General features: G+C 46.3%; 1 protein-coding gene across 4 annotated transcripts in view; it reads right to left on the reverse strand.

Annotated features, from left to right (window-relative positions):
• Window positions 1-25,371, reverse strand: part of cacna1c (calcium channel, voltage-dependent, L type, alpha 1C subunit) — a 184,721-nt gene that overhangs the window by 37,913 nt on the left and 121,437 nt on the right. For all 4 annotated transcript variants that reach the window (XM_029247299.1, XM_029247298.1, XM_018729988.2 and 1 more), the window contains exons 4-9: window positions 18,300-18,439; window positions 12,720-12,859; window positions 11,542-11,703; window positions 11,069-11,271; window positions 7,894-7,997; window positions 5,482-5,654 (exon numbers count right to left, since the gene is read on the reverse strand). In XM_029247299.1, the coding sequence (XP_029103132.1) occupies window positions 5,482-5,654; window positions 7,894-7,997; window positions 11,069-11,271; window positions 11,542-11,703; window positions 12,720-12,859; window positions 18,300-18,439 (922 nt within the window). The remainder of the gene's footprint in view (window positions 1-5,481; window positions 5,655-7,893; window positions 7,998-11,068; window positions 11,272-11,541; window positions 11,704-12,719; window positions 12,860-18,299; window positions 18,440-25,371) is intronic.

Here is a 25,371-nt window from a genome sequence, read left to right on the forward strand (position 1 = left end):
CCAAGCAAACTTCCCCCTCTTCTTGTCAAGCAAGTCGGCCAAGGTGATTCCTTCCTCAAACAAGATGGGTAGGTCATTCAGTATTGTTAGCGAAACCTCTCTCTCACACACACACACACACACACGAACGATACCATCACACAAGTACATTTGAAAAACTACCACATGTATTTTTATTAACACATACGTACACACATTTACAAACAGGAAACAGACTGCAGCATTTTTGTGGAGAAAAAGACTTTCATACAACAGTCTCGGAAGTGACATTATTTACACACCCCTTACCTGCGGGAGCTCTGCTCAAAACACACACACACAAATGCAACGCATACACACACACACACACACACACACACACACACACACACACACACACACACACACAGAGTGACAGAGTTACAGGAAAGTAAGTTCTTACCAAAGCCAACAGTTTCCAGTAAAAAAAAGCAGCCACAGGGATCAGGGGTGTTTTATGTTGGGTCTGATCACTGAAAAATGTGGTGCTGCTACCACAGACAAAAAGATGATCATATCACTAATCCATGACCTTTGACCCACGTCCCCGAAACCCTACACACTAGGTCATTCCGTGCACGAGATAAACTTCAGACATCAAACAGCCGCCGTGTTCCACACCTTCTGATACAGACTGGTGAGACAAGGACAAATAGGTAGGAAAGAGAAGGAATCTGGGCGCACATCTGGGAAGCATATAACTGCAGGCCGACTGCTATAACTCCAAGACCCTGTGCTGCTGTCTCTCCCGCCCGCTGAAGAAGGAATCCATGGAAAATAATGGGAAAGAGGAAGAGTGGGGATGTGGGAGAGAGCAGCAACGTGTGGAAAAAAGGAAGAGCACCTGGCAAAGCAATGGCAGGTGGACAGGAGAAAGCGGACAGAGGGAGGGAAGACAGAATGAAATCAACAGCCGATCACCCTCCCAGCACACACACACACACACACACACACACACAGCCACTGCAACCCCACCCCCACACAGCGTGGTGTGCAGGCTGCCCATTATCAGTTATGGGGGATTCTAAAATAACTGTTGGAATCCTGTCACCTATGCTCTCCTAGCTGCAGTGATTTATTTTTCTGGGGGAAGATAAATGAGGGCTGTATAACCCTGGAGGGGTGGGACCCTGGGGATCCCACCCCTTAGCGTTATTGCTTTCATTATTACTACATTATGCCTTAACTGATGTGTCTATTTCATGACACTCACAATTGCACTGATTTACAGAGCCGATCTGGGTTCAGCATTTCATAAAAAGGTAATACGCTGTAGCAAGGCACCTTCTTGGAGCTCTAAAGAAACAAACAGCACACGAAGATCTCACTGCAAAGTGCACATAAAATTTGACTACAAAACAGTGTCAGTCAAAAGTCTGAGTACACCTGGACGACCTGGGCAAGGCTTCCATGGGATGAAGTGGACAGAAGAGATAAAGCAAAGCAGCCAATAAGTGCCCTACATCTCTGCTGCAGAAGAGCCGAAGAGCAAAATATGTCGACTGGTTTCCTGCTCAAACTTAATCAGATGCCTTGTAGGAAAAAAAGAACTCTGGAGTCCAGCAAGGGACGCTGTATATACACCCAGTGAACATCACATACGTAGACCACGCAAAAGGATTTCACTGTATGACTGTTCCAAAACCGTAATATGATCAAAAATTCTCCCTATAAGGCAAGGTGACTATTGCCTTGGTCCTGTTTGGCGGGTTTTTAGTGGCCGAGGGAAAGGAGCCAATGGAGAACTGAAACTGGAAACTGCAAATGCCGGAGCCTAAGCTGGAAAGACAGGGCGCAAGGGGACACACTCCAGACGGGACGCCGGTCCGTCGCAAGGCACCCCAAGCAGGACTCGAACCCCAGACCCACCACACAGCAGGACCCGGTCCAGCCCACTGCACCCCCGCACCCCCGCACCCCCCTGAAAATGAGACAGTAGTTACTAATACATCTAGATAGATATACTATATAGAATATATATGACTTTCATTGAACATCAGTGCTGCAGTACTACCTTTATCTACATTTATTTGTAGACATGCATTTTATCAGTGTCCATAGCCAAGTTCCCTGCACTGCCTGCTGTTTGCTTCTTTCCAAGCGATAGAGGGATTGCTGAGTGCCAGGTGAGGCATCGACACAGTACTACAGCCCACCTCTAGATGGCGCTCCACCAACACCATTAGCTGGTCGCACCAGGGATTTCAGTCATCCTCTCGAAGCTGCCACCCTCATTTCTCCTCTCCGCTTTCCTCCTCCTCCGCCCCCATGCCTTGGCACACTGCACCTTTCACCAGAATGACCTCACCTGAGACACGCTGCCCTGGGCCGACGGAGCGAGCTTGACATTGAGCCACCAATCTGCCGTCTCCGAAGGGGGTCTCCGCAACCACGGACCTGCACGCTCATTTCAAACGGGCAGACAGCTGCATAACTCGCCGCTATTGTACAACACGGTGTCGGGGGGGGTGGCGATAAAACGTGTGTCATGCACAGGCCGTAGCTTTTATAACCTGTATCATTATGCAAGTGAGCTTTAACGGTGAAATACTGAAAAAACCGCATAAGCGGAGTGACAATGGTTTTCACTGAACGTAACACACCACTGTAGAGAAGATACTGCTCCAGCAGGCAAGACCTCATCCTTCACTAAGACATCGCTGCTGACTTTACACCCCGAGCACAGTTATCAGCATCCATCGCAGCAACCGAGACGCAGATGGGGTCTCGCGCTCCTTCTCCTTCAGCGCCGCACCTGCCCCCTGCTGCAATTTGCCACATTCAGGTTCGTGTTGGGGGGCAGATCGGCTCGGCCGCAGAGGCCATGCATGCGAGAGAGAGCAGGAGTTTTTTCCCGGCCTTCTCAGCTACCACAGGATCGCTGAGGTGTCACTGACTCACACTCATGCGTGAGTGGCTATTGTACACGCAAGGAGCGTGCAAAGCTGGAGACGGAGGCAGAGAGTGATGCCGATTGCCATGACAACGGGGAGGGAGCAAAACGGCAACCAAGCTGCACTGAGCTGTCATCTCCCTGATCTCTCCTCACCAGAGCAGAGGAGGCAAAGGCTCCATGGTCTCCTTTACACCCCACCAAAGTGATTAAAAAAACAAAGTCGGTCTTGCTCTTGACCATTTACACCAATTCTTTCTTTTCTGTCTGTGTCTCCTCTCCCTATTTCTTCCCATCACTACAGCAACAGAGTGAAGAGCAGCAGTGCTGTTCTCAGCCTCATGGCTCAGAGGTGCCAGCGTGCTTCTCACTTCTCACTTTTTCATGTCCTCTCCTGGCTCTGCCGCCTAAGACAGCGATGAGACAGAACTGGACAACAGGCTAAGAGTGAGAGTGACCGTTCTTCAGGACATGGTGATGTCAGCGTGAACGCACACACGCGCGCACACACGCGCGCGCACACACGAGCCCTCGACTAGATACATTTACATATGTGCATACACCTGCTTTTGCAGACACACGCATGCACACCGAGACATGTATGTGCACAGAAAACACCCACACAGAGAGACTTAAACACAGAACACATCTGAGAGAAGCAACCTTTCAGGCTCTTCCTTTAACCCCTACTTGGCCTCACAGATCTACATCACATCAGGAGAGAATTAACCAGGCTGCTTTGGACTGATATCAACCAACCCATGGTGAACCACCTCAAAAGGTGACCTCTGGACCTGCAGTTCAGCACTAATGTAAGTGGCTCGAGCTAAAAGGTATACAACATACAGTATCTGTTCCTTCAGCGTATCTGTTCATAAGAGCTTCGCCTCATCAGGTGCTCTAATCTGGCACCTTTTCTTCACCTACTCTTCACCCCTGTCACTTCAGTATCAGTAGCATGCACTGGTGTGGACTGACACTGGCACACTGCAGCCCTCGAGGACCTAGAGCAAGGGGACGGGCTTGTTCTTGTGCCGCTGCTCCGCGTCAAGGCAGCACCGTGCTCCATCACAAGAGGGCCCGCAAGGAGCCGGACAGATGACGGGGCTACAAAACCCAGTTACAATACTGATCACTCCAAGGGACAGCAAACTCACACGGTTTATGCACGCTACCTCAGCACCTTGACTCAACATGACACCTCCTGGGCTGGAGACTTTGGGGATGTGTTCGTTCCGTGGCCTACGCTGGCGAGGCATGACTGATAACAAAGGAGGGAACCGAAGCTGGAATCAAAAGCATCACATTAAAGTGGAGAAAAAAAACCCCACAGAGGTAGCACCTTAAGCAGGAGAAGAAAGAAAGAACTCCTGGTAATTCCTTGCAAGACTGAGGTCTGATTTTCTCTTGCTCAAGATAGCTCAGCTTCTAGCCCTGCAGTACATGGAAGGACTCATTAACGGGAGGAGTTAAGGAAACGTGGTCTAATGCAAGGTGCAGCTGAGGCTGAAACAAAGTTCTGCGTAGTTGAAGGGGTGAGACACAAGCCATATTATCTGTAGGACTGCTGTGTACGTTCAGTCAAGCTAAAAGAAATTTTGCTATAAACGTGTAAACACTCACATTCAGTAAATGGTTGTGCCGGTCAGGGCTCTGGAAGTCTAGACCCTGTTCTGGTTCATTGCAGGATAGTCCCACATGCACTCACACAGGCACACACAACGGGCAATTTACCGTTGTCTGTTTACTTGAACTGCATGTTGTTGGACTGTGGGAGGAAACCAGAGCATGTGCAAAAACAGGGAGGACATGCAAACTCCACACATACTGAGTTTGATTTGAACCTATGCCCGTAGAGCCCAGGCACTATGAGGCAGCAGCGCCACCATGCTACCCTCCCATATTCTTGTACGTGTTTGTGTGCAAGTGCATGTGCCTACATTTGAATTGGTATGTATAAGTTTTTACCCTGCTGAATGGTGTAGTCTGCCATAGGTATCCGACCATGATACATTTCACTGTCTTGACTAACAAATCAGCACTGTCACCTGTCCATGGCACCAGCAGTGCCCAGGCATACTAGCAGGTCGGCATGAGAGCACTTGGAGAAGTCGACATCCCACCGAAGAGGAAGGAAAGAGGCCCACAATTGTTAAACTGGGCATATGAATTCCAGTAGACTCCAGTGCACTGAGCTCTACACTTGATGGAGATGTCAAGGGAGAAATGGCTCCTAAATGGCCGTGAACAAAGTCAGTGGGTAACTTGAAAGAGCTTCCCTTTCATCTCAGGCACACACACAAACACACACACACACACACACACACACACACACACTGTGTGTCCCAACCTTTAGTACTCATGGTTTGTGGGCTTCTCTTTGTCTGCAACTCCTCTCATCCTCACCCCAAACGTTAACCCTTTAAACTCATCGAACACTCCTGTATGCACTCTTCCTATCCACACAGACACAGTCTTCAGCTTCCTCATCACACACACACACACACACACACACACACACACACACACACGCACACACACACGCTATGTGCCCCAACCCTGGTACTCACGGTTTCTTGGCTTCTCCTCATCCATTCCTTCCTCCTCATTCTCAGGGTCGATGTCCTCGGCCTGGGTGATCCAGTCCAGGTAGCCCTTCAAGTCCTCTTCAAGCTGCTGCTTCTCTCGCAGTTTCTGGAAGTCCCCCCGTGCCTTGGCTTTCTCTCTCTCCTTGGAGAACTCCCTGTGGCCCATAAGATGATGGCGAAGAGGGGCAAGGGGAGAGTGAAGGAAAAAGAAACCTGAAAAGCAGTCCATTGCAGAGGTTTGCAGACCACTGCAAACAAGCAGAAGGACAGTGCATCTCTTTGGAGGGAAAGTTTGAGGATGACTGATCCTCAAGTTACAGATAAAAAGCACGGAATTTTTAAAAAGCAGCACAGCGGACAGGTGAGGAGCGCAGAGCATACATATTAACGTGTGTGTATATCAGTGTGTGAATGTGCCTCACCGTGTGGTTCACGTGTTTGTGTGTGCTCGTGTCGGGCCCACGAGTCACCACCACGGCCCATTTCATTTGCACCGTGAGCTCAGGGAAATGGGCTGGGTGGAGTCGGGCTGTCCGGCCTTTTGCTGCTCATCTACATGCCAGTGCATCGCAACAAGGAATGCTGTCTCATTGTCTCCATCCAGTATGTGAGGTTAAAAAAACACCAGTCACAGTTCAATTACATGATCTCATATTCTCTCAGGAAGTGTTATTTACTAAAATGAATGAAAGCATGTTAATTTATGCTAAAACATATGCAGTGATGGTTCCTAAGAGGTGATGTGCAGGGGAAGCAAAACAAAGTGAACCACAGGCTATGGTTATCCTGACGCATAATGAGGGTCCGTAACGCAGGCACATGCAAGGGCTTTGGAGGTGCTGATTGGTTGACTGGAGAATCTCCATCCTAGGAGGAGTGTGTGGGGAGAAATCGATGCATTTGGGCAGAATCACACCCACCGCCGCAGCGCTGAGATCAAAGTAGGCAGGCAGTCAGGGCTGCCAGATCGCATCACTGAGACAGTGCGCTAAATGGGGTAGTGCAGTGTACTGCTCATTAACGGCGGTACCACAAATTAAAATTCACCACCAGAAGTAAAACTCAACAGCAAAACCCACTAACTGTTCCCTGCATTTGCTCTTTCACAATGGCACGGTGTGGCTACGGCAAGAAATCTTCTGAACTCACATTTTTTGTCACCTACGTGCAATTATTACCTCAATTTATTGAAAGTCACTTTAAAAAACATAAAGCAAGAGCTCTAATCTTTTCAGTTTAATTGTTCTAATTTGCCGGTAGAACTGTCCCTACAAACATGTAAAGGACATTATAGCAGGAGACAGGAAAGTTAAAAGCAGTAAACAGATTTAAAAAAACCTATTGTGTTCTTACCCGCTCAGCACCCCAAGAACCAAGTTAAGAACAAAAAATGACCCTATGATGATTAGAGTAACAAAATAGATCCATGGCCACCCATTCCCTACGGCGTCGTTGACCTGTGAAGATGGAGCAATAATTAGTGTGCATGACCAACCCAGAGCAACAAGACTCCACCAAGCATGACTCCAGACCCCCGTCGCCCATTGCCACAGCCTTAGCGTCAGCGCTCTAATCGCACAAAAATTCCATATGATCCCATATTCGTGATGTTAATTTGCTCTCCACCTTTTCAACTGTTTGAAAAAAATCTTCTGGACAATGTATGGGGACATAAAGTCAAAATGTAAAGAATTTACTTGGATCATGGGCTTTTCAGGGACTTTCTCCAGGACATCAATGCAGTGCGGAAGAAGTATTTTACTTGGAACATGCCCACTGGGGTTGACACCACTGATTAACCTCTCACTGCAGGAAGACTTAAACTGATCCCCTTCCTCCAAGACATAACATTGCGTCTGCAGATGATAAAGGTGGTCTGCGCCAACATAAATCTGTTGAGCGCAAGAGTCCATATTTAACATCATTTGACGCCTGCTTTATTTCCGTCTCTGGGGCAAGAACTACACAGTTCAGCAGCTTACTGTGACCGAATCTGAAAATTTACAAACCCTACTACTATAAATCAAACTATCGGTATAAAATTCAATGAACATGACATCATGTGAAATTACCAATGTTCTACACGGAACATAAACTTGCTAACAAAAACAAAGAATGGCAAAGGGAAAAGTTCTAGGTTGGAATTTCCATGGCAATTAAAGGTAATTGCTGCTTTTTATGGGCCTTCTGGCAAAGAAATTATTGCCAATTATTTAATACCCAACCCCACCCCAAATCTCATTTTCCAAGCGAAATATGCCTTGTTGGTCGGCTTGCGCCAGCAGACCAACTGTTGGCCCAGTTGTCCTACAGTTCCCGTCGTGAGTGCCGCTCTCTGGAGTCTTGTTGTTCGGTTCGGGATGATGACCAGTGACAGAAGCACGGCGCCCTTACCCGCTCAACACCCCCAGAACTAGATTTAGTACGAAAAAGGATCCGAAGATGACCAAACTGACAAAGTACACCCAGGGAAGCTCATAGCCCATTGCGTCTTGCATCTGAAAGATGGAAGGAACATTAAAAAAAAGGAGGAAAATGTTAGAAAGAAGTGGGAGGGTAAGCGGAGGGGCCGAAGACAAGGTGAAAAGGGGAGGAAAGGACAAACATTTAGGGCTTCGGCGACTCAGCAAGGAAATGATTTTCTAATGTTTCTTACAAGCCCTTCACTGTAATGCTATAGAACAGAAAAAACGAAACGGTCACTACACTCTGCTGCAGCACTAAGTACAAACCAGAACAGCTTCAATCATTTGCATAAAAATATGACTGTTCCTCGGGGAAAAAATAATAATAGTAAATGAAAAAGAAAAAGAAATCAGCTGGTGGAATTTGGCTTTCTCAAGGACCTTTTATTCATAACCTTGGAGACGTATAAACTTTGCACGGCTCATTGTCTGGTGTGACTCCCTTTCAACACACAAAGACCGAAAATATACCTGTGAGTGCTCCCCCTCTCTCACAATGACCCTTTTCTCCTTCACCTGCTCCTCCTGACAGACGGAGTGACAGGTGGTCCCAACAACAGCCTGGTCGAAATAGAGGAAGCCCTTGGAGTCAAGGGGACAGTGCCCATGTCAACGGTTCCTTTCTGGTCACGTGCCCCGTGCACATCGAGGTGCTCGGCCTCCAGCGAGGGCTGGTGTGGGGGTGTGGGGTGGGACGGCCTGTCTCCATAAGGCAGCCACTGACCTTAAATGACACCAGCTGGGTAAAGTTAACCTATAGTTCAAATCATATTAAAATGTGGTTAATATTAAACAAAAAGGTCACAGTTCAGTCTCTCTCTGCAGTATCTATCTACACATGCAAATGAACCCCATTATTTTCTGTCCTTCCCACTGGAGAGTTCGCTGTACCGCAGGCGTGCAGCCAGCGCCGGAGTAGCTGGTGGCGGCTCCCAGCTGCCAAACTTACTAACGCTCTGAATCCTTCCTCAACCGAGGCCCTGGCGGCCCAAGGTCCGCGGATCAAACCGATTGCCGGGAGGAGAGCAGACAGAAGCAGCATGGAGTGAAAGTCAGACGCGAAGGTGAGGGGAAGGTAAAGGAAGTGACAGGGACAAGCATTGCCTATGACTCGGGAGCCTCGCGCATACTGCGTTCACACATATTTCTGCGGTCAGAACTTGTCTCTGCTCTGCTCAGCTGTAACATGAATGCTCAGTCTAGGGTTGGTACCCAGGGGGCCTGGCGAAATAGAGGGAACGGGCCTTATTCCAAAGAAAAGTAAGTGAGCCTAGTGTAAATACAGGTAAGTGAAGGCTCTCTGGGATGTTCACCTCACAGCGGGCACCACACTCACAGCCATCACCATTTATTGCGTATTCCTTCCGTGTTCATTACCTTTTGATGTAAAAACGATTTACGGGGAATAAAACAGGCATGAAGGTGCCTTTTAAGTTGCGGAATGTCCATTAAATATGCAATAACTGGGTTTACTTCCCTCCCAGCGATCTTGATAAGTGCTGATTTTCAGAGTTTATAGTGTACTGAAGTTCAGATTATCTATACTGAGATGTACACTATAAACTGCACACAGTCAATAAGAGCGAAAAGAAACTTAAGGTTATAGTAACTCTTAAACCAACTGAATTTGCATATGTATGATAGCTGAATCAATGTAGACATCACACACACACATGGGCTGAAGCCATTTGTCCCGAGTGGGGTCACAGTGACCCAGAGCCTAACCTGGCAACGCAGTGCATAAAGCTGGAGGGGGAGGGGACACACCCAGGATGGGATGCCAGTCCATCACAAGGCACCCCAAGTGGGACTCAAACCCCAGACCTGCCAGAGAGCAGGACCCAGCGAATCCCGCTGCGCCCCCCTCAATTAATACACACACACACACACACATTTTCAGAACCGCTCGTCCCATATGGGGTCGCGGGGAACCGGAGCCTACCCAGCAACACAGGGCGTAAGGCCAGAGGGGGACACACCCAGGACGGGACGCCAGTCCGTCGCAAGGCACCCCAAGTGGGACTCGAACCCCAGACCCACCAGAGAGCAGGACTGTGGTCCAACCCACTGCACCACTGCATCCCTCAATTAATACATTTATTTCTTAAAATAGTTTAAATTCTAAAAAATTAAATTCTACAAATGTATGCTTATATCTGATAAAATTAAGGATTAAGTTGTGATGAAACATACAGGTGGGTCTGATGCCTGTTCTGTATCTGTACAGCTGTTCAGGTGGCTGCTTATTGTTGTACTGATAATGGCAAACATACGCAGCACAGTTTCTCCTTTGTACAGTTAATCATAAAGCTCATCTGATGATTTATTTGTCTTTGAAAGGAAGTGAAAACATACATGCTCCTGACATTGTTTATATACAGTAGTACTGTAACTACATATTACAGTAGGGTAGTTTTACAAAAGTTTGGTACAATCACTTATAACCACGTTTTCATATTGCACGTTTGCACCCCTACAACGTTCCTCAATGCACTACACTGTAGCTCTCACATTTCCGGAATGTTATGGAGCTAATCGAGTTGTGTAAAAGTCCCGTGAGTATAGTTTCTTCCTGCTGCTATCATTTACTGTTCAACACAAATTGAAAATCAGCAAATTAGCCAATGGTAAAGTGTACAGATCTGCTATGGACTGCCAGTGTCCAGGGTATACCCTCCTCAGCCTTGTGTCCTATGTTTCTGGGATAAGGTCTGGACTATCATGATCCTGACTTGGACAAAAGGCTACTGATAGTAAGTGAGTGAGAAAGAGAAGAGTAAAATTTATGGAAGTTAAAATCCTACTGCAGCATAACTATTTGAAATTTTAAGATGAAATGTTAATTTATCCCAACCTTCCCTGGGAAATATATTCAGGATAAAAGCATAAAGTAATAATTACTTTTGTATGAATTACATTCTGTTCGCAAATATAGGGTCCTTAAGCGTTCCAGCAGTTTTGAAATGTGTGCTTTTGCTGTGTTTGTGTTTGCATGTTGCTGCAGAACATGATGGGATAGAGCTGTCTTTTTTCTTGTGGCATGTTATGGCAGCAGTGCAGTGGATCCAGTCTTGGGTCGGGTTCTGTGCTCGGTGCCGACTCACCCAGTAGAGCACGTCAGTCCAGCCTTCCATGGTGATACACTGAAAGACTGTCAACATGGCGAACGCAAAGTTGTCGAAGTTGGTGATTCCATCGTTGGGCCCCGCCCAGCCCATCTCACACTTGGTGGTGTTTTGAGGGGTGCAGTGTCTCCCATTGACATGCGGGGGGGCACAAGGGGCAGGTTTCTCCTCCGCCAGGGTGCCTATACAAATGTTACGTCAACACAAGAGGCCAAAACTCTCTAGCCCACACGCTCTTAGACTGAAACAAAGGTACAGGGTTCGACTTGTTGCGGCTCAATTATTCTGCGTTAAGCCATCCGAAGCATTTCAGATTTAAGCTTTGCTCGAAATTACGATGGCCGTGCTTCCCTTGGTGTTTGAACCCACACCCTTTTCGCCATTTAACATCTTGAACCAGAAGGTCAAGGGACAACAGATGGACGAGCAAAGGTCGGTCTGACCCGACTCACCCAGGACCCCGTCCCGAAAATGGAAACACGTCCGGTGCATCTTGCCCATGAACAGTTCCAGGCCGATGATGGCGTAGATGATGATGACGAAGAGGACGAGGAGGGCTATGTGCAGCAGGGGTACCATGGCTTTGATGATGGAGTTGAGCACCACCTGGAGGCCTGGAGAAGGAAACACACACACACACACACACACCAGCAGACAGACAGACAAGACACAAGCACAAACACATAAACAAATACATACACAGACAACTATTAAATATTTGTTTTATTGTTCTCACATGTTTTAAATTGATTTGACCTTAGTAAGGTCATTTGCAATCCATAGAAGGCATATTTAATTTTCCAAATTTTCTTATGTGCACACAAGTTGCACCAAATGCCCAGAGAGCTCTATTATATTTTTAATATTCTTATAAAAAATGTGCCATGACCCAGAAGATTTAAGGAACTTTTCTCTTTGAAAGTAAAGCAGAAGTTCTCCACTTACAGAAACGAGCAGCCACCCAGGTATGAAAAAGAAGAAGGAAGAAGGAAGAGTAGAGGCTACTGGCACAATGGGCCCCGGTTACTGATATGATTGTGCACTCATGTCCATAGATATCAACAGTACATTTTTCAGTGGGCTGCTGCCTCTCAAAGCACACGTCAGAAACCAAAGCAGAAGAACAGTTACTGAAAACACCAGTCAGATACAATGCTGTGGCAACTTGCTGGAATCTTACATTTTTCTCCAAAGAAACAATTATTTACCCCGTTACACAGCTGGGTAATGTTACCGGAGCAATTTCAGGGTAAGTACCTCACTCAAGGGTACTACAGCTGGAGGTGGGGATTGAACCTGCGACCTTCAGCAGCTCTAACCTGAACACCACCAGCTGTCCCGGCATTTTCTAGCTATGTTGTACCTGAACATTGACTCCCTGCAAGGTACTAATAAAAAAAAATGATGTGGAAATGCTTTTGTGTTCATAAAGCAGGTGAATTTAGGCACTATTATTACATCAGTGTCAATTACATGTTTTACAGGTTTTCTCTTCATACATTCAGGCAGTGAATGGTTTTAAAGTAGGCAATCAGATTCTCTGCATCTGTTCCGAAGATTTACTCTTCATTAGGCAAAATGTGCCCCCTTCCCAACACCCCCACTCCCCCCTTAGTGGAGAGACACTCACTGGGCACCCCGGACACCAGCCGCAGCGGCCTGAGCACCCTGAACGCTCGCAATGCCTTCACGTCGAAGCCTGCCGCCTTCCCTCCGATGGGCGTCGCCCCTTCCCATTTGGTGGCTTGTTCCAAAATAGCACTAAAAAGTCTGTGGACCAAAAAAGGTCAAACATTAGAAACATCGTACAGCTGAAATCCTCCCAAACAAACTGCAGCAACACTTTTCAGATAATTCTGTGCCAAGGGCTGAAGGGCTGCTCAGCATTCGGCGGATCGTCGGCCGATACAGACGAGGCGGCTGCTTGACGACAGAGACGTTCGTTGAGCCTGAGGCCTGAACACATTTCACTCCTCCTTCTGTCAAAAGCACCAAAGATAGACTGCCTCCAAGTGTCATGGAATGCTTTAACAAGGTGGTCCGAGGGGGGAAAATAAAAAAAATAAATAAATAAAAGCCCATCATAAGTCAGCCCTTAATCCTTAAATAAGCCAGGTGGCCATAGTACAGGCAGAGTGTCGCTGTGTGCGAACGCTGCCGTGTCGGGGAACTTTCGAAAGGCAATCAAGTCAGTTTGCTATAAAATAATCTTGACATCCCAAAATAATCTCTAAAGTGACTGCAAAATGTCCTGCATTAAGAATATCACCTTTAGTCCAATAACAGTGGACGTTCAAGTAAAGGAACCTGGCAAGGAATCAACCTTGCCAGAATTTTCTCATAAGACCACCGTTAATCCTGATCTAAATCTAGATTTCTCTGGCAATTCCCTCGGCCCACGTCTACGGTGCTGAAGTTGGAAGGCCTTGAAACCAGCGATGACCTGACAGTCAGGACGGTGCATGTGCACTTCCCCATGGTCACTGAGAGTGACAGACTCCTACACAAACAGTGGTTCTCTCGGTGCTGCCATACAGGAAAGAGACCAAATCACATCTTCGGGAAGGGAACTGCTTCTTTGGGCTCAGTGAAAAGCAACGGTGGCATGGAGGGGTACCACGGTGCAGCTGATTGTAGAGACAGGCAATGACCCCCTCCACCCTTTCCCTGTTGAGTGGTTCCTACCCAAGATGGAAAGTCATCAAACTACATACGGTGTGTGTGGAGTACACATTCAGCAGTCTGATAGTTATTCTTGTTCCTGCTCTAGTGATGAGAATTCATAGTTTGGTCACGCCATGAAACCAAGATCCACAGTCCTGGGGTGTACAAGAACAAACAGTTGCTGTAAAGCAGTGGAAAAACACTGGTCCAAGGACGGTCTCTTGTCTCTCTCACCTTTTCGAGAAGACAACAAAAAAACAGAGAGGAATAAAACTGCATGTTTCTCTGAAACAGTACCAGACCCAAAGGAACTGTGCAGAACAGTTTGCTAGAGCAGATGTATACCGCATGTCTCTCCTCAGTCATCTATAATCAGGAGGACAGGATGTGCTTCTGCAGAGACAAAAACATGTTGAACACCTCATATCATTTTCTGGGCTGGATTAGCCACAATTCAATCAATGAGACAAGAGCTCATTTCAGCTGTCGACAGAGGCATTATGCAAAAAATTTCCTGCGAGTCCCTCCCTATCCTCTCTCCATTGCGGCCTTCGGCCATCCCTTCTCTGGATGCAGATGATTTGAGATGACATGTAATTGCACAGATAAAGAAATTCCGTCCAATCTAAAAAGCTGATGAAAAAAGTTAGGAAAGCACAAAGTGCACTCCTTTCATAAAGGACAGAAAGAGAGAGCGAGAGTGTGAGAGGGTGAAGGTAACTGCCAATAATCTGAGATTCTGACAAGCGCTCTACACATAAGGTAATGTTCATTAGAGCACACAGTGGTGGTCATGGTCAATAATTAAAATAATTTGTGGGGAAAAAAAATAAATGAGAGGTATCTCTGCTTTTTTTTTCCAAAAGAAAATAGCCTTTTCCATCTTTTCTTTTTACTCAGTCTTACGTCGAACAAAGTGTATCTGGAGACTTTCTAAAACAAATGGGATAGGCGGGTGAATCTGGCACTTTCCAGACAAGCGCAGAAGGGCGTTTTCGCTAATAACTGTGGGAAGACACCCAATCAGTTGCTTACTGTCCCCTGAAGCTCAGCAAAGGAGACAGAGTCACCTTGGGCCAGAATGCAAAGACCTCTGACGATAAGCACAAGCCTGGCTGGGAAAAACTGTGATTTAAACCCAGCGTGCCTTTCCAGTGGGAGCTTTTTAACTACCATCTATAAACCTCCTCACTGTGGGCAGGGAATTTGATTATTGTCTGATTGGATGTAATTGTCAACTTTTCAACAGTCTAAGAACATGAAATCACATAATTGTTAGAAAACAGCATTTTTTTTTTCGGTGGCACAGGGGCACAGTGAGTAGCACTGGTGTCTCACAGCGCCTGGGTGGTGCGAGAGGATGTGGGTTCGATCCCTGCTCAGTCTGTGTGGAGTTTGCATGTTCTCCCCATCTGCATGGGTTTCCTATTGGGTGCTCTGGTTTCCTCTCACAGTCCAAAGAGATGCTGTTCAGGTTCCCCCATAGTGTGTGAGTGACACAGAGAGAGAGAGAGAGAGAGAGTGTGTGTGTTGCACTGATGTATGGATGAGTGACGTAGTGTATCTAGCAGTGTAAGTCACCTTGGTGAATAAGGTGTGTGAGCTCATAACACTACCTAGAGTTCATTGGAAGTCTCTTTGGAGAAAAGTGTCTGCTAAATAAATACATGTAAATGTTCCTGGTCAGGAGGTGACAGAAACTGTTCCTGTCTTCATGTGATCTAACAGAATGGCTATGAAATGTTACAGCAGGACTGCTTTTTTAATCTGCGCCAGAGGAAGAAGCTGATTGTATCAGTGCAGACCAAGTCAAAAAAATTTCTTCTGAAATGTTCTACCGTGTTGCTTGTTGGAGCACAAACTTCACCCAGATTAACAGAGATATGCTTTTCTCTGCTTCCTATGATGTATTTCTAAGTACAGTGAAACAGGCATGATGTTTGGGATAATCACTACCCTCATAGCTACAATAACATAGACGCCACACCTGCTGCGAGTTGTAAAGGCTGAGCTCACTGTCTTGGTAACCATCACGCTAAAAACCATCTCACACTTAGAATCTCATTCCCCGTTTGTTGTAATTCTGCAATTTCTTTTAATGGTGGAGCACACACTGTGCAATGTTGTTATTTCCAGAAACATGTTTGACACAGTGCGATATGAAATGTTTCCTTTTTCGGTGGCAAGGATTATTCAATGCACCTGTGACATGCAAATCAACGTTCATGAGTAATTGCGGCAATAAAACCCTTGATTAAACTGAATTTAAACATCAGCTTTCCCCACTAGTTCAGACGAAAGGCACTTGAGAGTAAATTTATTTGTATTTGTGATTCTTTATACAATAGAAAGGAGGAGCTGACATGGCATCTTGAGACTATTGATTTAGCTTTAAAAATATCAGTTTAATGCTTTTGACTGTTAGGCCATTACTTTTAGGGCTTGTGACTTTAAAAAATTTCCTTTAGACCTCTGTATGAAAGGCTCCTTCACCAATAAAAATGCTGCTGGAAAAAAAAAAATCAATAAAAATGAAAGATGACAGCACAATGAACACACCTCATTTCTCACTGCAGAAGCTAACAGCTTAAGCAAAAGCTGGGAGACAACCAAAACATGTCCTCATAATAAGATTTAAAGAATAGCCATTTCTATATTTATCCTTTCTAAAAAGAAGATTTTTTTTTTTCCGGAAATTTCTTCATTATGCTTTTGTACATTGCTACTATAACAGTCTTAAATTTGCAGCTTGGCTAATAAGAAACAAAATCATGGAGAATAAGAAAACAAATATATTTACTCAAAGGTAAGAAGTGATGTATGGTGATGCAGGGGGTCTCATGGTATTTGATTGGACTAGACTTTTAGACTGAACTGTGAATATCTACTGAATCCATGGCAACCTGCTCCAAAGGGGGAAACTTACAGGAAACAAGGAGACAATAAAAGAATGATGGTTTACTTTGAGTTAATCTCTACAAAGACCTGCATTTGAACCACATTTGATGGAGCTCAGCGTGGTCACAGTTTGCTGACAGATGACTGGAATGTAAGCTCCTGCAGCAGAGAGGAATTTAGCGTAACTTACTTGATGTTGGCCCGAGCAATGCACGTGGACGTCTGCGCAGCCTTTATTTTATATTGATACCTCAAGTGTGACAGGAAGAAGGAAGCTCTAAAGGTAATCAACCAAGAGGGCATTGATAGGAAATGGATGGAAAGGAGTGTTCTCCACTGCCCTTCTCTTCTTCCCTCGACTGGGCCCCCAAGGATACACTTGTTACAAGAGTCCTGTCTCATTGTGCTGCCAGCACGCTCCATTTAGGGTCTCTTCATGCTATTAACACCGATGTCAGTCGAGAGCTCGTGCTCCCAGCTGTTGTGTAATTGTTGGTGCACGCAACACGGCACACGGGCAAAAAGGATGCGTTTACACGCCTACGTGAACTCACATGGGCAGGCACATGCATAAGGACGCTAACAGACATTCACAAATCTGTTCCTCTGCCTTTCAGTTGCATTTTCAGTCTAAATAAATGCAAGCACATACACACACACACACACAAATGCATGGAAACACACACACACACACACACACACACACATTGTAGCCAGTTCCACGGTCCTTTCATTCATCTACATATCAACTGACAAACGCAATCAGTTCCTCAAAGCAAAGTATTTTTACAATAAAACTCCACTCAAATTAGCTGTATTCTCTGTGTTGTGCTGTGCGACACACTGTGCGTGAAGTAACCCAGAAACTGCCAGCAACCACGTGACCGGAGCTCGAAGGAGACCTTCAGGCCACTCCAGGAACAAAAGCACTCAGGCAAAATTCACTCTGGCTGGAGCACAACACACCCAAACTCCACCTGATGGGGCGGATGCTGAAACCTTGATGGCAATGACCATGTGCTTGTTCAGGAAAAACTTTCAAAGAAGTAACACACAGTACATCCCCCGATACCACCACGGAACTGGGCTGATGGGCAGTTTCCAGCGTGTGCGGCTCTTTTGTGTTTCCGAGAGGGCTCCGGTCTCACTTCCTCTTGTTTCACGCATCCTGTTGTTTTCCAAAAGGTATGGCATGTAGAAAAGAGGCTCTTCACACCGAATGAATTAACACAACCATCCATCCCAAACTGAAGCCAACATCAAATGCAAACGTAGTGCAAAGTGTAAGTTCAGAGCACAGCGATAATCGTGGCGTGAGCAACAATAATTATTCCAGTTTTTATTAATCAAGCAATATGAGCAACACAAATGAATCCAGCAGGTGGGGAAAAGGATCGATGTATAAAGAATAAGAGCCAAACACAGTCACACTAATGTGCAGCCTAGACGTTCTGCTTCAAAAGCCACCTATCATTTGGGATAGCCGGTGGCCTTTTCAAACACAGTAACAACACGTGCCGAGCCTCACCTGAACCCAACGGAGTATGTCTTTATTTTTAGAGAGACAAGGAGCATGAGACTCAGCCAACTGACCCCCTCCGTGAGGAAGGTGTGAGGATAATGGGAAATGGGTGGGAAAGACACTCACCCTACAACTACAATGATGAAATCCAGCAGGTTCCATCCGTTGCGCAGGTATGCGTTGGGATGGAAGAGCAGTCCGTAGGCTATCACCTTCAGGAACGCCTCCACGGTGAAAATGATGAGGAAGAGATACTCAACCCGTTCCTGAAACAGAGGGACAGGAGTGATTAGGGTTGACTCTGCCGTTACACGACACTCTTGGGACGTATAAGACATGTCTTTGAAACGTCACAGATACGTTGCAATGAAATTAATGTCAGCATTACACTGATAACAAATTTATCAATGACAGAAACTGACACATTTCTGACACAAAGGTAAAGGGAACCCTCGGAATGACCAGCACTACTGTGTCATATTTGTTTTGTCCATTTCTAAGTGGTTCTGGTTCAACAGCCTGTCATCTTTTTGTCAAATTTTTAGGATAGTCAGGACTGGAAGTGTATTTTATGACAAACAACATGATGTAGTTATATATTTATAGACACTGTGCCTTCAAAACAGCAGCGGAAACAGTCTATCCAGCGTTTGCAGCTAACCCATGACTGCCTTTAAAAAAAAAAAATGTGATTGACAGCTCGATACTCACTGAACCAACTGGGTCTGCCTTCATGAACGACTGTTTTCACTGATCACCAGCTCCTCGCTGCTCCCTAGAGAAACCCCTTCAGTCCAATTTACCTCAATTAAACATTATTACCGCTAAGAGCTCTCAGCCATTGGCTGAATGCTCTCCTGTCTCATTCAGAGAGAGAAGCAGCTTCACCGCCACCCTGCCCTCTCAGACATCCAAGAAAAGAGCCTGACCTTCCACTGGATTTTGACTGGCAACACACAGGCAAAAGGGTCAAAGACAACGTAGCAGCCTATAGATGTCAACAATGCAGCTGCGCAATTGCACTCCTCCCGTTGTGGTCTTCGGCAGATGTCCGTAGCAGATGACTCCTCAGCTGGCGAGCAATAGTCTGTGCACAAGCAGCTCACATAAGTAAGGAGAGCGTTGCCTTCTACGTGAAGGCCGCTGGGGAAGAACGTGCACCTTCGGAACTGACGTGTTTTATAATCGTCTAGCTGCCATGGGAGGTCATTTCACCTGAATGTATTTAAATCTCCTTCGTAATTGAAGGGACCATGCATTCATGGAGTCTAGAAATCAGATGACTGTCTTGCACAAATAACAGTTACCATATGTGGTTAAAAACCATTCCAGCTTGCTTTGCAGCTGCCTGCATATTTCTTCTAAGCCAGGGGTGTCAAACATACGGCCTGCCGAAGGCTTTGGTCCGGCCCACAGTGTGACTGGATGGTCGTTTGTGCCCAACAAAATATGACAAGACTCCACCCAGAATCTTGCAATTTGTTCACAGTCTCCAAAAGAAACACAGTTTGAACCGCTTGTCCCATACAGGGTCACAGGGAACCGGAGCCTAACCCAGCAACACAGGGCATAAGGGCAGAGGGGGAGGGGACACACCCAGGACAGGACACCAGTCCATCACAAGGCACCCCAAGCGGGAACTGAATCCCAGACCCACCAGAGAGCAGGACCTGGTCCAACCCACTGCACCACTGCACCCACCCTCCCAAAAGAAACACACACACACACACACACACATACACATTTTCAGAACCGCTTGTCCCATACGGGGTCGCGGGGAACCGGAGCCTACCCAGTAACACAGGGCGTAAGGCCGGAGGGGGAGGGGACACACCCAGGTCTTGCTCTCCGGTGGGTCTGGGGTTTGAGTCCCGCTTGGGGTGCCTTGCGGCGGACTGGCGTCCCGTACTGGGTGTGTCCCCTCCCCCTCTGGCCCTACGCCCTGTGTTGCCGGGTAGGCTCCAGTTCCCCGCTACCCCATATGGGACGAGCGGTTCAGAAAATGTGTGTGTGTGTGTATTTAAAAATAATATTGTATAAAAAATTTACTAATAAAGTTTTTATAAAGGGACTGCCCTTTCCCTAAAATTACTTTCTTCAACTTTGAACGTCTGTAAACATTCGGCCTAACAAAGGTGCAACATTGTATCTGTATGCAGCACTACTGATGATGATGATGATGATGATGATGATGATGATGATGGAAGCAAGGTGGATGCTCACCATTGTGGGCATAGCAGTGAGAAAAATATGCCGGAGCCTGTTTGACGACCGCAGCAGCGCGTCCATAAAGAAACACGGACAAAGAGCACGACGGGAGAAACCATGGAGGAAACACACAAACCATGCATCTGTCAGACCTTTATACTTTACAAATCACCATTACTCAAAGAAAGCCTGGTATTCTCCCTCACAGTAGCAACGTGGCAGAATTTTTCTAAAGTGCTTTATTTGAACATTGAATTTGTTTTTTTGCGAAAGGATAATTGCTTCTTCTTCACTTGCTGAAATCAAAGAAAAAGCCTTTTTTTTCCCCTGAACTAGACACAGTAAGTTTGTGGTGTATTCAGCTTCAATAACTACTTTCAATAAATTCAGTTTCCAACAGAAGGAGCAATTAGTGTAAAACATACTAAAAGACAATGAGTATTCTCATCATAAGGAAAACCGGCTCGCATGGTGCATATTTCCCAAAGACAATTATTCGTGAGACATACAAAATGATGAATCATATTAATTGCGAAATAAAAGTCAGGTGGCAGTGTTTCCACCAGGGACAGATCCAACTGGGGTCTTTGGAAAGACTTGTTTGGAGCTCCCCTGGTGTCTGTAAAGGTTCTGGAGAACTTGAGGCACAGCGTTCTTGCCAATTACATTTACGTTTACTTTTATTCATTTAGCAGACGTTTTTCTCCAAAGCGACGTCCATCTCATAGAAATACAATGTGTGCGTTACATTAGGAGAAAGAGACATAGCTGCAGATGTGTGACTCTTAAGTACAGTTACTTTGTTTCCTTCACCATCTGCACCAACGTTCATCACGCAAGCAGCTGCATAAAATTTAACCAGACTGTCGACAATTCCTAATCACCTTCCTATTAGTTTTTTTTTTTTGAGATACATTTAAACATTTACGTTACATTGCAGGAGTGGCTCTGTAAAGGACTGATCCGAGCATCATCATGAACGTGTATACCTTACGGGCATGAACCTGTATACCTTATACCTTACATGATCTTAAGAGGTGATGGGCGAAATGAGTCCGGAAGAGATGAGTTTTAAAAGCCTTTTTAAATGTGGAGAAAGATTCAGCAGTTCTGAGCAAGAGGGGGAGGTCGTTCCACCACAACGGAGCCAGAACCGAATGAGAACCAATTAGCATCTCATCCAGCAGCTGTGTCTCCAACTGGACTCTGTGCGATCGCCCTAGTGCTTCGTTCTGCTGTGCTGCCCCATTCATGCCCGTTAAGTATGGAAATAAGTGAGTTCCAGCTCATCCACTGAATATGTGGTCAGACAAACGTTCTCCATGTTTCCCCGTTCCTTCAGTCACCTCCCTGCCTTACCCTGTATCCATCATGTAAGACTTAGACAAGGCCAGTGTGAAGAGGCCAGAAGAACTTGGACGTGCATCTATATACAGAGCTTTTGTTGCTCCATTTCTTTGTGTGAACCACGCTGGCAATCGCTCTGACATTTCCAGTGTCCCTTTATTTTTGCAATCCTCCATTTTAGGACATTTTTGGATGATATCCTGGGGGAGGAACCATGGCCTGCCTCACAGCGGACCTCTTCAGTAATGGCTCCCACAACAAACACACCCACACACACAGTGGTCAAATTTGAGCCCCTCTCTCAGAATTTCCTGCCTATATGAGCATTCCTCAGTAGTCTTCCTGAGGGCGACCTGGCCCAGGAGGCCATGGGAACCGTCCCACGCTTGCGTCGGTTCTGAGGCCAGCAAGGTTGCCCAGTATGTTCAGGCATGCCTCTGGAGAACCCAGAGCCCAGCTGCTGGCCTCTGGTCCCCTGAGACCCTGATTCCCAGGGCCAGCGCACCGCCTAGGGACTGGGAATGCAGCCAGGTCAAGTCCCTTGCTGATGAGCCACAGGCTGGGAAATGGAGCTCCCTCATTGGCTTCCTCCACATTTGTATGTGAAGGCATCAACACAGCTTTGGATGCGTGTACATAAAAGGAGAATTAAATACCTGTAGGTGTTACAAATTTGACTAAAACAACTCTATTAACACACACACATTGACTGAAACTGCTTGTTCCGAGCGGGTCGCGGTGAGCCAGAGCCTAACCCGCCAACGCAGGGCACAAGGCTGGAGGGGGAGGGGTCACACCCAGGATGGGATGCCAGTCCGCCGCAAGGCACCCCAAGTGGGACTCGAACGCCAGACCCACCAGAGAGCAGGCACAGGCCGAACCCGTTGCGCCACCACGCCCCTCCCAACTCTATTTATTTTTTGATAATATCAAAGAACCCACGCTTGGTTTTGAGCCATGGGAACTCTGTCACATATGAAGGGGTAGACAGCACTGTTGACAGAGACATGACCCTATGTCCCTTTATGGCTCTGTCTGACCACTGGCTTGGATAAAGTCCATACTGGGCATACTGGAAGGTCTGTGTGGTCCAGAGGTCTGGGGGAAACCCATGTAAAAGGCAACAATAAACAGAGTGCTTAAAGTGACCCAGGGACAGCTGTTGGACACTTGAGGGAAGTGCTTGACCCAAAAGGCTTCAGCAAACAGCAAACATCCAACTGCCTGAAATAGGAAAAGCGAAAAGCTGCAAGCTACTGTACGCGAGTAGCTTTGTAGGAAAGCCTCCACTAGTTAAACACCATGATGTATGGCAAATGGCCCCTAACTGTAGCACAGGAGATTTCAGGCTATGTAATGAGCTCCCAGGAAGTGGAATAGCCAGCCGTCTCAGCACTGCGGTCCACACTGACTGAGGAGTAAGGAAATACTATCGGCATAAGAGCCGGTTTGATCGTAGCCCTGGGGCATTCGATACGAAGACTCGGCTCTGCCAGCCCAGATATCATGTCAGATGGGAGCGTTCGTGGTAGGTGACCATCACTGCTGCAGCGCACGGCCTCGGTCTAATGGATCTGGCTCTCTTCCTTCTCTTCATTTTTCTGTGCCTGGTCTTCGTCGGATAAGCGAGCGAAAACTGCATGAACCAGACCTCAAAATCAAACCACCAAACATTCCCCATCCACCTCACACAGCTGCATAACAACTTTACACAAAACCACGACAGAAGATTCCAGACTTACAGCATCAGCCAAGGGAATCTGAGAGACCATCCTCAAGCACCCCCACCTCCTACTTAAACCCCCAAGAGGAAAGGCATGCTATATCTCTGAAGACCGCAGCTTGAACCAAGACAAGCAATGCAGAACAACAACACAGAAGTGCATAGTTTCAAAAGCAGCCAAACCACCAAGAGTCGTGCCTACTGTTACACAATCAGCTCTAAAAGAACAAGTTCTGCAGCACAGGAAAATTCATGAAGTGTAAATGTTTTGCAGACAATTTTTTTTTTGTCATTACTTCTGATGCACGCATGCAGTTGTGGCTTCCCTCTGTGGCTCAGTACAAAGGTAAAACTAAAAAACTTTATGAGGTTCTTGTCATTGCAGTTTGCGCTTGATTATGAGAAAGTGCTATTGAGAGTTATAATGACCCCCCATAAATTCACTCACTCACTCACTCACTCACTCATGCTAGCTGCTTGTCCTGGTTAGTGTCATAACATTTTGGATCCTACCCCAGATTGTTATTATTATTATTATTATTACACAGAACAGTCTCATTCCCTACTGATGAGCTAGAAGGAACACCATGCCTGGCGAAGAATTCCCAGCACCACCCTGTGGAATCTGCTTTGATGCGGAGACGTGTGGGGCTCTGTCTGTATGACTTCCTCAGCTACATACCATGGATTCTCACCTCCGGGAAGCCATAAACGAAGCTGCTAAACTCTTCCTTGTTTTGCGGTGTCCTGAAAACTCTCTCTCAAAGTTCTTCCCCATCCCCACCATCTCCTCGCCGGCCGAGTTGGTCAAAATGGACTGAATCCACACGTTTCCCCAATCTGTCCTGGTTGCCACTCTACACTCGCCAGATTACACTGATGTCCTCTCTCATGCCATGCTTACAACGTTAATCCACTTATCAGCGCACATTCCGTCCAGAGGCATTTTTCAGGAAACACGGTTCCTGCAGCTGTGGTACCACCTTTTACGGCAGTTTTTTCGGAAGAAATAAAACAACAGAGATAAGGGCTGGAATCATTTTGACGTGAAGAACTATTTGGAAGATGTAGACTTTCACAAAGACTGCACACCACAGTTAGTCTTGGCAGAAGCTGGTGATAAAGGAGCTACAAAAAAGAAGGAGACCTGAGCAGCTGACAAAATCAGCAGTAACGTGCACATTTGAGGGTGTTATGAGGAGAGCTGCCTGTCGCGTATCAGGCAGGGAAAGGGTATGCAGATCTTTAGGAACCTTTTCAAGAGAGGTTCACCGAGCCCAAGATTCTGCCCACGCTGCATAACGAGTCAACAAAAGCGAGCCAGCCGCAGCCACTCCATTTGCTAAATAGAAACATAATACGCCCATCACAATCAACGCGTGTGACACAGGTAGAGCTCTAGTGGATTCGAGCCCTCAATAGGCGATGCTTCCTCTGCTGTGATGCACTGCATTCCATCCATCCAGATGTTCGCTTCTCACAGCACAGATGAATGAAACAGACTGAGAGACAATGACATGACCGTGAAAACTGTAATCATTTGAATTAAAAAAACAGAAGACAACTTTGGTGAATTTTCAGTAGAATACACTTTACATTTACACCAGTTACTACATTTTAAATTATATTTCTACACAATATATTTACTGAAGAAATGCGCAAAAATCCTTCTGCTAAGTTGACAGAAGTGTCCATAAACCTTTGGCTAATGAACTAATAAACTCAATGTGCCAAAGAAGGTTTCAGTCATGAGGCAGAGGGAGAAAGAGTGGGGATAATTCAGGAGCTAAGCAGAGAACATAATAAGAAGAGGTCATACATATAGTACCTCAGTCCATCCAAACCCTTCTAATATCCCCCCTACAACATCATAGCTTAAGTCAACATATGGAGACTGTGCCTGCCATATCAATAGCTAAA

This window comes from Scleropages formosus, chromosome 21 (genome assembly GCF_900964775.1).
Source record: "Scleropages formosus chromosome 21, fSclFor1.1, whole genome shotgun sequence".
Classification (NCBI taxonomy): domain Eukaryota; kingdom Metazoa; phylum Chordata; class Actinopteri; order Osteoglossiformes; family Osteoglossidae; genus Scleropages; species Scleropages formosus.